Source organism: Pan troglodytes, chromosome 21, assembly GCF_028858775.2.
Source record: "Pan troglodytes isolate AG18354 chromosome 21, NHGRI_mPanTro3-v2.0_pri, whole genome shotgun sequence".
Classification (NCBI taxonomy): Eukaryota; Metazoa; Chordata; class Mammalia; order Primates; family Hominidae; genus Pan; species Pan troglodytes.
The window spans coordinates 51,726,565-51,739,832 of record NC_072419.2 but is presented as its reverse complement, the minus strand read 5'-3'; the positions used below and the strand labels follow the sequence as shown (position 1 = coordinate 51,739,832).

General features: G+C 47.3%; 1 protein-coding gene across 1 annotated transcript; it reads right to left on the bottom strand.

The window, feature by feature from the left end:
• Window positions 1–1,091: 1,091 nt before the first annotated feature.
• WFDC2 (WAP four-disulfide core domain 2) lies at window positions 1,092–12,884 on the bottom strand. Its single transcript, XM_009437306.5, has 4 exons — window positions 12,724–12,884; window positions 12,047–12,190; window positions 2,538–2,690; window positions 1,092–1,253 (listed from the first exon to the last, which is right to left on the bottom strand). Exons 1-3 carry the CDS (start codon window positions 12,800–12,802, stop codon window positions 2,539–2,541), a joined length of 375 nt encoding a protein of 124 aa, XP_009435581.1. The 5' UTR covers window positions 12,803–12,884; the 3' UTR covers window positions 1,092–1,253; window position 2,538.
• Window positions 12,885–13,268: the final 384 nt, after the last annotated feature.

The following is a 13,268-nucleotide window of genomic DNA, read 5'->3' as shown; positions in this document are numbered from 1 at the left end:
CATGTTGGCCAGGCTGGTCTCAAACTCCTGATCTCAGGTGGGCCACCCGCCTCGGCCTCCCAAGGTGCTGGGATTACAGGTGTGAGCCAGTGCACCCGGCCCAGTGATCATTTTAGAGAGACAGTTTAACCACTACCTGACCATCACCTGATCATCACCTGACATTCCTGGGCATGTGAGGGGGGAGCCCTCTTCTGTCCTGCTCATGTCTAACTACCTACTCTAACAGATGGAAAGAGATGATAGAGATAGGGAGTGGGGAGAGAAATAGAAGGGGACACTATGGAGAGAGAGGAAAGTACACAGAGAGAGGGGCATTAAGAGAGGGAGTATGGAGAGAGGGGAGGATGGAGAGGAAGGAATAGAGGAGAGAGAAAGAGAATAGAGTGAGGCATAGAGGGGGAATAGAAAGGAAAAGAGGAAGAAATAGAGAAGGGAGAGAGAAAGGATTGAGAGCTGGGGATACATATCTGAAAAGAAACCCAAGAAACTGAGAACATTTTTTGTCTTTATAGAAAACAACTTGGTGGCTGGGGTGGAAGGTGGAGACGGGGGTAAAGGGTGAAAGACACTTTTCATTGTATATCTTTTTTTAATCTTTTGAGTTTGGATGCATATGACTATATTACTTATATAAAATAAAACTTTGACTTAAAGTATCAATAAGAGAGGATCCTGGATTGCCATCTTTCTGTGTGGCCACTGGCAAGTAACCTCATGGAGTCCAGGTCTATGACAGGGGTATGTTGTTAACTACTCTGGGGATTGTTTTGAGGAGCCAGAGCATCTCATAAGCAAACCTCCCAGCACCGTGTCTGGCACCTGGTGCATGCTGCTGCTTATCAGCACCCCCAGCAATGAATCTGAGTGACTTTGGAAGCATCCCACCACCTGTCTGAGCCTCGTTTTTCTCATCCATCCCCCTGGAGGAATAATGACCAGATTCTTAGGGTTGATGCAAGGATCCACCGGGAGAATGCTAACACCTACCAGATGATTCTTCTCTGGACTTCATGCCTGGATGATCTGGTCACACCCTTAACACTTGCCCACCCACCTCAACCCAAGTCAGGGGAGACAGAGACAGAACGTGCTGAAAGTGGTTACTTTATTGGTTGGGAAAGGGAGAAGCTGTGGTCAGCCCAAGAGGGAATACAGAGTCCCGAAAAAGGGGAGGGCAGGTGGGCTGGAACCAGATGCAGGGCCAGGCAGAAACTTTCTCTCCTCACTGCTCAGCCTGGTGGTGGCTGGAGCTGGAGGAAGAAAATTATAACAATACCATCAACAACAATATCCATTAGACTAGGCAGGAGTACCTGCAGCTTAAATCCTAGACCAGCTCCTTGACCCCACCCCATCCCACACACCCACGGAGCAAAGCCTCACCTTCTGGGGGCTCTGCTTGCATTTTCTACAGGTTCTAGACATACTCTTCTCCTTCAGACCATCCCTAGCAGGTACCTGGGTATACTGTGGTCAGACCATCCCTAGCAGGCACCTGGGTATACTGTGGTCCCAGATGTCCACTGTGGCCTTCCTGAGGGGTCATGGCCATTTCTCTCCCCAAGAATCCCTCTACTATTAGGAAGTTCTGCCATGCCTTCTTCTTTAGGTTAAAATGGGATTATCTGATCAATTAGATCTTATTTAGCTACATTTTATAAGCGAGATAACTGTGACTCAGGGAGGTGAGAAGGTTAGGTAAGTGTCAGAGCTAACATTTGAACCAAGGTCTTCTTGACTGCAAAGCCTATCCATGCAGTTGGCATCTGAGAGCCCTGGCTCCAGGGAGACCATAGCTTAGTTTAGAGAAACCATAGTTCCCTCTCGGGCACCAAGAGCACACCCCCTCTCTAGATTTCAATTGCTCATCTCTGCACTATTGGATTCTATCAGTTATCTTCAGGTTACTTTGCTGAGAAATTGTTAAAAGTAGCACATGACAACCACGAGATTTCAACCCAAGGGTACCACCAAGCTGTTTTTTGTTTGTTTGTTTGTTTTTAATTTGAGACGGAGTTTCGCTCTTGTTGCCCAGGCTGGAGTGCAATGGCGTGATCTCAGCTCACCACAACCTCTGTCTCCCAGGTTCAAGCAATTCTCGTGCCTCAGCCTCCTGAGTAGCGAGTGGGTGGTACCCGCCACCACACCCATTAAATTTTTTTTTTTTTTTTTTTTTGGTATTTTTAGTAGAGACGGGGTTTCTCCATGTTGGTCAGGCTGGTCTTGAACTCCCAACCTCAGGTGATCCACACACCTCAGCCTCCCAAAGTGCTGGGATTATAGGCATGAGCCACCACACCCAGCCAAGCTCTTGCTTATTCTGTTCCCTCTGCCTGAGACAGGCTCCCCACTGCAGCTCATCAGACTACCCACCTTTCACTCTTCTTTTAGAACAGGCTGAGGGTCACCCCACTGGTATACCTTTCCCAACTGTCCCTGCAACTAACCTCCCTTCACCTCCGCCTGGGTGACGTTTTCTTCTGTTTCCCACAACACCTGGCCATCAATGCACTTTCTCTTTCCCGTTCACTTACCTCAGAAATTGGGAGTGACACAGGACACCTTCCCACAGCCATTGCGGCAGCATTTCATCTGGCCAGGACACTGGCTGTCCACCTGGCACTGGTCCCGACAGAGGCCGAGCTGGGGAAAGTTAATGTTCACCTGGGGGCAGGAACCCTCCTTATCTGGGTAGAAAAAGGAGTAAGGGTAAGTGGGCAGAGGGGATACAGGGAGATTAACTTGTACCTGCAGGGTGGCCCCCCCCACTGCCCCTCACTGGGCTTCACATACAGCAGAGCTGCCTGCCTGAGTCCATCTTGGGCACCTGAGCTGCTCTCAGGAGGCCCAGGAAGGTCACCTGCAAATCCCTCCTCCTGCTCCCAAATGGAATCACAGGACCTCAGCTTGAGTCCCAAGTGGGCCTTCGTGGCCTAGGGCCAGAAATCTCCCAGAGCCTCCGTGTCTTTAGGTGCCAGTGGAACAGTGCTAATTACAACATAGGGTTGTTGTGAAAGCAATGGAAACAAACATATATTATTTCTCCCTGAAATATCAAACTACTCTGTAGTTATGAGAAATTATAACAGTGAACACTTAATTAGCTCTTATTACATGCCAGGTATCAAGCCCCTAACATATATTAACTCTTCTAATTCTCACAATAATCCTAAAAGAAGGGGAGGGATCTGTTAATATTTCCTTGTGTTAAAAGTGAGGAAACTGAGGCACTGAGAAGTTAAGTAATTTGCCTAAGGTCACACAGAATTGAGGCAGAATTTGAACCCCAAGAAATCTAGCTGCAGAGTCTATGTGTTAACTGCTGCTGCCATGGTTAAGCACTATGCTGCCACTTAAAGTGTAAAGTACAGTACACATGTGAGGGGTTACACACTTATAATCTTCACTCATACCCACAGACCGAATCCCAGTTGCAGTCTCTCAGCACCATGACCCTCCAAATACACTCATTCATCCATGCAGAGAGAAACCACACGTCCTTCCACTAACAAACACACACACAATCACACTCCACTTCCCAGGTTAGATAGAGGGGAGCCAGGCCCAGCCAAATCCATTCATCAACTGAGGTACATCATGGTTGCTTCCAACTTTTGGCAATTATAAATAAAGCTGCTATAAATATGTGCAGGTTTTTGTGTGTAAAACACAGGCACAGAACTGGGTGATTAGCTGTAGAGGACAAGGAAAGTGGCTGACAGATCACCGGGTGCAGTGGCTCATGCCTGTAATCCCACACTTTGGGAGGCTGAGGCGGGTGGGATCATCGGAGGTCAGGACTCGAGACCCCCTGCTCTACTAAAAATACAAAAAAGTTAACTGGGCGTGGTGGCATGCACCAGTAATCCCAGCTACTTGGGAGGCTGAGGCAGGAGAATCGCTTGCACCTGGGAGACAGAGGTTGTAGTGAGCTGAGATCATGCCACTGCACTCCAGCCTGGGTGACAGAGCGAGACTCCATCTCAAAAAAAAAAAAAGATTTAGGTTCAGCTTTCAAGATGGCCGAATAATAACAGCTCCAGTCTGCAGCTCCCAGTGAATCAATGCAGAAGGCAAGTGATTTCTGCATTTTCAAATGAGGTACGTGGCTCATCTCATTGGGACTGGTTAGACAGTGGGTGCAGCCCACGGAGGGCGAGCAGAAGTAGGGTAGGGCATCATCTAACCTGGGAAGCACAAGAGGTCAGGGAACTCCCTCCCCTAGCCAAGGGAAGCCATGAGGGACTGTGCCGTGAGGAACAGTGCACTCTGGAGCAGATACTACACTTTTCCCACGGTCTTCACAACCCACAGACCAAGAGATTCCTTTGGGTGCCTACACCACCAGGGCCCTGGGTTTCAAGCACAAAACTAGGTGGCCATTTGGGCAGACACTGAGCTAGCTGCAGGATTTTTTTTTTCATACCCCAGTGGTGCCTGGAATGCCAGTGAGACAGAACCATTCGCGCCCCTGGAAAGGGGGCTGAAGCTAGGGAGACAAGTGGTCTAGTTCAGCGGATCCCACCCCCATGGAGCCCAGCAAGCTAACATCCACTGGCTTGAAATTCTCGCTGCCAGCACAGCAGTCTGTAGTTGACCTGGAACTCTCAAGCTTGGTAGGGGGAGGGGCGTCCACCATTACTGAGGCTTGAGTAGGCGGTTTTCCCCTCACAGAGTAAACAAAGCCACCAGGAAGTTCAAACTGGGCAGAGCCCAACACAGCTCGGCAAAGCCGCTGTAGCCAGACTGCCTCTCTAGATTCCTCCTCTCTGGACAGGGCATCTCTGAAAAAAAGGCAGCAGCCCTAGTCAGGGGCTTATAGGTAAAACTCCCATCTCCCTGGGACAGAGCACCTGGGGGAAGGGGCAGCTGTGGATGTGGCTTCAGCCTGCCTGCCGGTTCTGAAGAGAGCAGCAGATCTCCCAGCACAGCATTCGAGCTCTGCTAAGGGTCAGACTGCCTCCTCAAGTGAGTCCCTGACTTCCGTGTCTCCTGACTGGGAGACACCTTCCAGCAGGGGCTGACAGACACCTCATACAGGAGAGCTCCGGCTGGCATCTGGCGGGTGCCCCTCTGGGACAAAGCTTCTAGAGGAAGGAACAGGCAGCAATCTTTGCTGTTCTGCAGCTTCTGCTGGTGATAGCCAGGCAAACAGGGTCTGGAGTGGACCTCCAGCAAACGCCAACAGACCTGCAGCCAAGGGGCCTGATTGTTAGAAGGAAAACTAACAGAAAGGAATAGCATCAACATCAACAAAAAGGACGTCCACTCAGAAGGCCCATCCAAAGATCATCAACATCAAAGACCAAAGGTAGATAAATCCATGAAGATGGGGAGAAACCAGCACAAAAAGGCTGAAAATTCCAAAAACCAGAACACCTCTTCTCCCCCAAAGGATCACAATTCCTCGCCAGCAAGGGAACAAAACTGGACGGAGAATGAGTTTGACAAATTGACAGAAGTAGGCTTCAGAAGGTGGGTAATAACAAACTCCTCCAAGCTAAAGGAGCATGTTCTAACCCCAATGCAAGAAAGCTAAGAACCTTGAAAAAAGGTTATAGGAATTGCTAACTAGATTAACCAGTTTAGAGAAGAACATAAATGACCTGATGGAGCTGAAAAACACAGCACGAGAACTTCATGAAGCCTATACAAGTATCAATAGCCGAATTGATCAAGCAGAAGAAGGATATCAGAGATTGAAGATCAACTTAATGAAATAAAGAATGAAGATGAGATTAGAGAAAAAATAATGAAAAGGAATGAATGAACAAAGCCTCCAAGAAATATGGGACTATGTGAAAATACCAAACCTATGTTTGATTGATGTACCTGAAAGTGATGGGGAGAATGGAACCAAGTTGGAAAACACTGTTCAGGATATTATACAGGAGAACTTCCCCAACCTAGCAAGAAAGGCCAACATTCAAATTCAGGAAATACAGAGAACACCTCAAAGATACTCCTTGAGAAGAATAACCCCAAGACACATAATCATCAGATTCACCAAGGTTGAAATGAAGAAAAAAATGTTAAGGGCACCCAGAGAGAAAGGTTGGGTTACCCACTATGGGAGGCCCTTCAGACTAACTGCAGATCTCTCTGCAGAAACCCTGCAAACCAGAAGACAGTGGGGGCCAATATTCAATATTCTTAAAGAATTTTCAACCCAGAATTTCATATCCAGCCAAAGTAAGCTTCATACATGAAGGAGAAATAAAATCCTTTATAGACAAACAAATGCTGAGGGATTTTTCTCATCAACAGGCCTGCCTTACAAGGTCTCCTGAAAGGAGCACTAAATGTAGAAAGGAACAACTGGAATCAGCAACTGCAAAAACATACCGAATTGTAAAGACCATTGACACTATGAAGAAACTGCATCAACTAATAGACAAAATAACCAGCTAGCATCATAATGACAGGATCAAACTCACACATAACAATATTAACCTTAAATGTAAACAGGCTAAATGCCCCGATTAAAAGACAAAGACTGGCAAATTGGATAAAGAGTCAAGACCCATTGGTGTGCTGTATTCAGGAGACCCATCTCAAGTGCAAAGACACATAGGCTCAAAATAAAGGGATAGAGGAATATTTACCAAGCAAATGGAAAGCAAAAAAAAATCAGGGGTTGCAATTCTATTCTCTGATAAAACAGACTTTAAACCAACAAAGATCAAAAGAGACAAAGAAGGGCATTACACAATGGTAAAGGGATCAATGCAACAAGAAGAGCTAATTATGCTAAATATATATGCACCTAATACAGGAGCACCTGATTCATAAAGCAAGTTCTTAGAGACCTACAAAGAGACTTAGACTCTGACATAATAATAGTGGGAAACTTTAACCCCCACTGTCAATATTAGACAGATCAATGAGACGGAAAATTAACAAAGATATCCAAGACTTGAACTCAGCTCTGGACCAAGCAGACCTAATAGACATCTACGGAACTCTCCATCCCAAATCAACAGAATATACATTCTCCTCAGCACCACATCACACTTATTCTAAAACTGACCACATAATTGGAAGTAAAACACTACTTAGCAAATGCAAAAGAACGGAAATCCTAACAGTCTCTCAGACCACAGTGCCATCAAATTAGAATTCAGGATTAAGAAACTCACTCAAAACCGCATAACCTTACATGGAAACTGAACAACCTGCTCCTGAATGACTACTAGGTAAATAACAAAATCAAGGCAGAAATAAATAAGTTCTTTGAAACCAATGAGAACAAAGACATAACATACCAGAATCTCTGAGACACAGCTAAAGCAGTGCTTAGAAGGAAATGTATAGCACTAAATGCCCACAAGGGAAAGCAGGAAAGATCCAAAATTGACACCCTAACATCACAATTAAAAGAACTAGAAAAGCAAGAACAAACAAATTCAAAAGCTAGCAGAAGACAAGAAATAACTAAGATCAGAGAGAACTAAAGGAGATAGAGACATGAAAAACCCTTCAAAAAAAATCAATGAATTCACGAGCTGGGTTTTTGAAAAACATCAACAAAATAGTCTGACTGCTAGCCATACTAATAAAGAAAAGAGAGAAGAATCAAATAGACACAATAAAAAATGACAAAGGGGATATCACCACTGATCCCACAGAAATACAATCTACCATCAGAGAATACTATAAACACCTCTACGCAAATAAACTAGAAAACCTAGAAGAAATGGATAAATTCCTGGACACATACACCCTCCCAAGTCTAAACCAGGAAGAAGTCGAATCCCTGAATCGACCAATAACAAGTTCCAAAATTGAGGCAGTAATTAATAGCCTACCAACCAAAAAAAGTCTGGGACCAGACAGATTCACAGCCGAATTCCACCAGAGGTACAAAGAGGAGTTGCTGGTACCATTCCTTCTGAAACTATTCCAAACAATAGAAAAAGAGAGCCTCCTCCCTAATTCATTTTATGAGGCCAGCATCATCCTGATACTAAAACCTGGCAGAGACACAACAACAAAAAAATTTCAGGTTAATATCCCTGATGAACATCAGTGCGAAAATCCTTAATAAAATACTGGCAAACCAAATCCAGCAGCACATCAAAAAGCTTATCCACCATGATCAAGTTGGCTTCGTCCCTGGGATGCAAGGCTGGTTCAACATACACAAATCAATAAACGTAATCCATCACATAAGCAAAATCAATGACAAAAACCACATGACTATCTCAATAGATGCAGAAAAGGCCTTTGATAAAATTCAACACCCTTCATGCTAAAACACTCAATAAACTAGGTATTGATGGAAGGTATCTCAAAGTAATAAGAGCTATTTAATGACAAACCCACAGCCAATATCATACTGAATGGGCAAAAGCTGGAAGCATTCCCTTTGAAAACCGGCACAAGACAAGCATGCTCTCTCTCACCACCCCTATTCAACATAGCATTAGAAATTCTGGCCAGGGCAATCAGTCAAGAGAAAGAAATAGAGGGTATTCAATTAGGAAAAGAGGAAGTCAAATTGTCCCTGTTTGCAGATGAAATGATTGTATATTTAGAAAACCCCATTATCTCAGCCCAAAATCTCCTTAAGCTGATAAGAAACTGCAGTAAAGTCTCAGGATACAAATCAATGTACAAAAATCACAAGTATTCCTATACACCAATAATAGACAGAGAGCCAAATCATGAGTGAATTCCCATTCACAATTGCTACAAAGAGAATAAAATACCTAGGAATACAACTTACAAGGGAGGTGAAGGACCTCTTCAAGGAGAACTACAAACCACTGCTCAACGAAATAAGAGAGGATACAAACAAATGGAAAAACAATCCATGCTCATGGATAAGAAGAATCAATATCGTGAAAATGGCTATACTGCCCAAAGTAATTTATAGATTCAATGCTATCCCCATCAAGCTACCACTGACTTTCTTCACAGAATTAGAAAAAACGACTTTAAATTTCATATGGAACCAAATAAAAGCCCACATAGCCAAGACAATCCTAAGCAAAAAGAACAAAGCTGGAAGCATCACGCTAACTGACTTCAAGCTATACTACAAGGCTACAGTAACCAAAACAGCATGGTACTGGTACCAAAACAGATATATAGACCAACAGAACAGAACAGAGGCCTCAGAAATAACACTACACATCTACAGCCATCTGATCTTTGACAAACATGACAAAAACAAGCAATGGGGAAAGGATTCCCTATTTAATAAATGGTGTTGGGAAAACTGGCTAGCCATAGGCAGAAAACTGAAACTGGACCCCTTTCCTTACACCTTATGCAAAAATTAACTCAAGATGGATTAAAGACTTAAATGTAAGACCTAAAACCATAAAAACCCTAGAAGAAAACCTAGGCAATACCATTCAGGACATAGGCATGGGCAAAGACTTCATGACTAAGACTTCATGACTAAAACACCAAAAGCAATGGCAACAAAAGCCAAAATTGACAAATGGGATCCAATTAAACTACAGAGCTTCTGCACAGCAAAAGAAACTATCATCAGAGTGAACAGGCAGCCTACAGAATGGGAGAAAATTTTTGCACTCTATCCATCTGACAAAGGGCTAATATACAGAATCTACAAGGAACTCAAAAAATTTACGAGAAAAAAACCCCATTAGAACGTGGGCGAAGGATATGAACAGATGCTTCTCAAAAGAAGACATTTATGCAGCCAACAAACATGAAAAATGCTCATCATCACTGGTCATTAGAGAAATGCAAATCAAAACCACAATGAGATAACATCTCACACCAGTTAGAATGGAGATCCTTAAAAAGTCAGGAAACAACAGATGCTGGAGAGGATGTGGAGTAATAGGAATGCTTTTACACTGTTCGTGGGAGTGTAAATTAGTTCAACCATTGTGGAAGAGAGTGTGGCCATTCCTCAAGGATCTAGAACAAGAAATACCATTTGACCCAGCAATCCCATTACTGGGTATATACCCAAAGGATTATAAATCATTCTACAATAAAGACACGTGCACACATAGGTTTATTGCAGCACTGTTCACAATAGCAAAGACTTGGAACCAACCCAAATGCCCATCAGTGATGGACTGGATAAAGGAAATGTGGCACGTCTACACCATGGAATACTATGCAGCCATAACAAATGATGAGTTCATGTCCTTTGCAGAGACATGGATGAAGCTGGAAACCATCATTCTCAGCAAACTAACACAAGAACAGAAAACCAAATACCGCATGTTCTCACTCATAAGTAGGAGTTCAACAATGAGAACACATGGACACAGGGAGGGGAACATCACACACCAGGGTCTGTCGGGGGGTTGGGAATTAGGGGAGGCATAGCATTAGGAGAAACACCTAATGTAGATGACGGGTTGATGGGTGAAGCAAACCACCATGGCACATGTATACCTATGTAACAAACCTGCACGTTCTGCACGTGTACCCCAGAACTTAAAGCATAATACAAAAAAAAAAATGTTGTTAAGTTGCCAACAGTCTTGACTTCCTAATACAAAGAAATTCATTCTCTTGAAAGGAGTAGGAACCTCTAATATTGGGCTGCCCTGGAAATAAATAGGGAACCATTTATGATCAAAACAAGCCACTGTGTATGGAGTATCTTCTCACTAATAGACACTTTAGATGCATTATTTCATTTAGTCCTCATGCCAATCCTATAGAGTTTGGAATTATTCCCATCTTAGAGCAGAGGCTCAGAGAGGTAAAGCAACATGCTCAGGATCACACAACTAGAAAATGGCAGAACTAGGATTCAAACCTCCAGGCTGCCTCCCTGGCTCAGGTGGCCATCTGACCTTGTCCCTCTTCCTGCCTCAGTCTGTCCATCTGAGATAAGGGAACAAATTCTTCATCCATCAAACAGCAAAGACTCCCTCCTTTGCTCCTCCACCTCTCTCATCTGGCTGCTGCCTGCTTTCTCTCCAAATCTTCCTCTCTCCTTCTGGTCCTCCTCTCCCTGGCCCAGAGGAGGGGACTCATGACCTTGAAGCTGCCCTTGGTGGGCTGCCAGTCCCCCTCCACTTACCACCTCCCTGCTGATCGGTGTCTTGGGTCACCGTATTACAAACCTTCCCAGCCTGTGCTGGCATCTTCAAGGAAATAACAGAGAGGAAAAGTCACAGGGGCTGTATTCTGGATAAAGAACATCATTACAGCACCTTGGTTCTCTCCAGGTCCTATCCCTGCCTCTAATCCTCAGCATTTTCCTCTGGAGAACGAAAAGCTGAGATTCCATGCTGTTTAAGCCACCCCCTGTTCTGATAGCCTGGTGGAGACTGCAGCTCCAGCAAGCACCTTTGAGAGAGTCCCCAGCTCGCGCTCACTCAATCCTTAGAGTGGAAGAGATTGACTGAAAGACGACGAAGGGCGATACAGTGTCCAGGGAGGATTCCTCACTTTCTTCGAATCACTCAGCCAGTTGGCCTGAAAGGCAAAAGCTGAACCCTCACTATGACTCCAGCAGCCATGGGATGGCGGTGTGACCTTGGGCAAGAACATTTTTTTCTCACCGATGCTCCCTTACACATCTTTAAGATGAGCGGGACATTTTCCTAAATCTGTAAAGTTCCTTTCCGCCTGGACAGAGGAATTGGGGAAAATCTTGCCAGGCCAGGCTCTCCCAGTCTTTCCCCAGGGCTGGGGGAGGCCCCCAGGGAGGGACTCCAAGAGGAGAGGTGAGCGCCCCAGGCTCCGGGCTTTCCCACAGGGCAGGCTTCGGCCGGTTCGAGAAGGAAACTGCGGCCCCGGGTCCCCAGGCCGCGGGGAACAATGTCCCGGCTGTGCGTGCCCGGAAGCCCGTCATGCACCAGAGACTCGAATCCAGCTAGGGGTGGGGATCCCCCCTTGGCTGCGTTTCAACGACGCCTTTGTCTACCCCGGGGCCGTGCGAGGGAGAGCACTGACGGATCTGGTTTCAACCGCCTTGACTTTCCCGGGGGTCCCCGGGTCCGGGGGCGCCCCTGTTCCCGGAACCCGGGCCCTCCCACCTCCTCCCAGCCCAGCGCGGCCCCGCCCCGTTCCCGCTCGGCTGCCGTGGGGTTACCATTGGGCAGAGAGCAGAAGGTGGCACAGCCCGCGCTGCAGCACTTGAGGTTGTCGGCGCATTCGCTGTCCGAGACGCACTCTTGCGTGCAGTTCTGGTCAGCCTGGAGCTCGGGGCACACGCCAGTCTTCTCTGCTCCTGTGCCTGGGAGGGGAGGCCCGGGACAGTCGAGGGTGGGGCGTAGCGCCAGCCCCAGAGGATGCCCACCTCCTGCTCCAAACCTTAACCCCAAGGAATTCTCAGTCTCTGGCCCTAAGAGTCCCCTTACAGCCCCCAGAGACTCCTTCTTCCAGACCAGGAGTCCCTGACCCCTGGGAGTACGAGAGCTCCCTAACCCTTGGCGTCGGGGCCCTCAGATCTCAGCCCTAGGGGACGCCGCACAGCTGAGCGTCTAGGAGCTTCCGAGGTCGAGGCAGAGCAGCCCCCACCCCCAGCCCACTGCAGCCACGGAGTGTCCGCGTTCAGCACAGAATCCTCCTCCTCCCAAATTGCAGCCATCAGTGGTCTCTCCACCTCCAGCACATCGGACCCCACACCCTAGGCTCCAAGGGTCCCGCCACTTCCGCCCCAGGAATTCCCACTTCCCCAGCCTCCAGAGGCTACGCCTCCGCCTGGCTCCATCCTGGCGCTCGTGGCTCGGCCCCTCTAGGAGCCGGGCCTCTCCTCGCCCCACTCACCTGAGACTAGGGTAAAGCCGAACAGCAGCAGGCTGAGGAGGAGGGCGGCGGCTAGCGGGCCTAGGCGACAAGCAGGCATGGTGCTATGCCCGGGCGGGGTGCAGGTGTGAGCCGATGCTCAGGTGCGGGGATTTAACCGCGCGCGCGGGAGGGGGCGTGGGGTAGGGGTGGAGCCGAGCGGGGAAGGGGAGGGTGGAGGGCTTTGCGGGCACAGCGGGCGGGCTGCCACATGAGGTCATTTCACAATCCCCCAGGATCAGGTATCACTCTTGGCCCCGGTGGGAACCAGGAACTTAAGCAGCTTCCAGGACGGGACCAGCTACGGCCGGACCCTTGTCCACACCTCCCTCCTGACCTCCCTCCTGGGGCCTGAGGGCCAAGGCTCAGGGCTCCTGGGTTTCTATTCCAAGACTCCGAGGTTTCTCCAGAGTGTCCCCAGTGGGCGGTTGAGGAGGATAAGGCAGGGCCCGCAGGGAGGCAGTAGAGCATGCGGGTTAAAGGGTTCGATTTGGGGTCAGCCAGATGAGAGGGCAGATCCCTCTTGA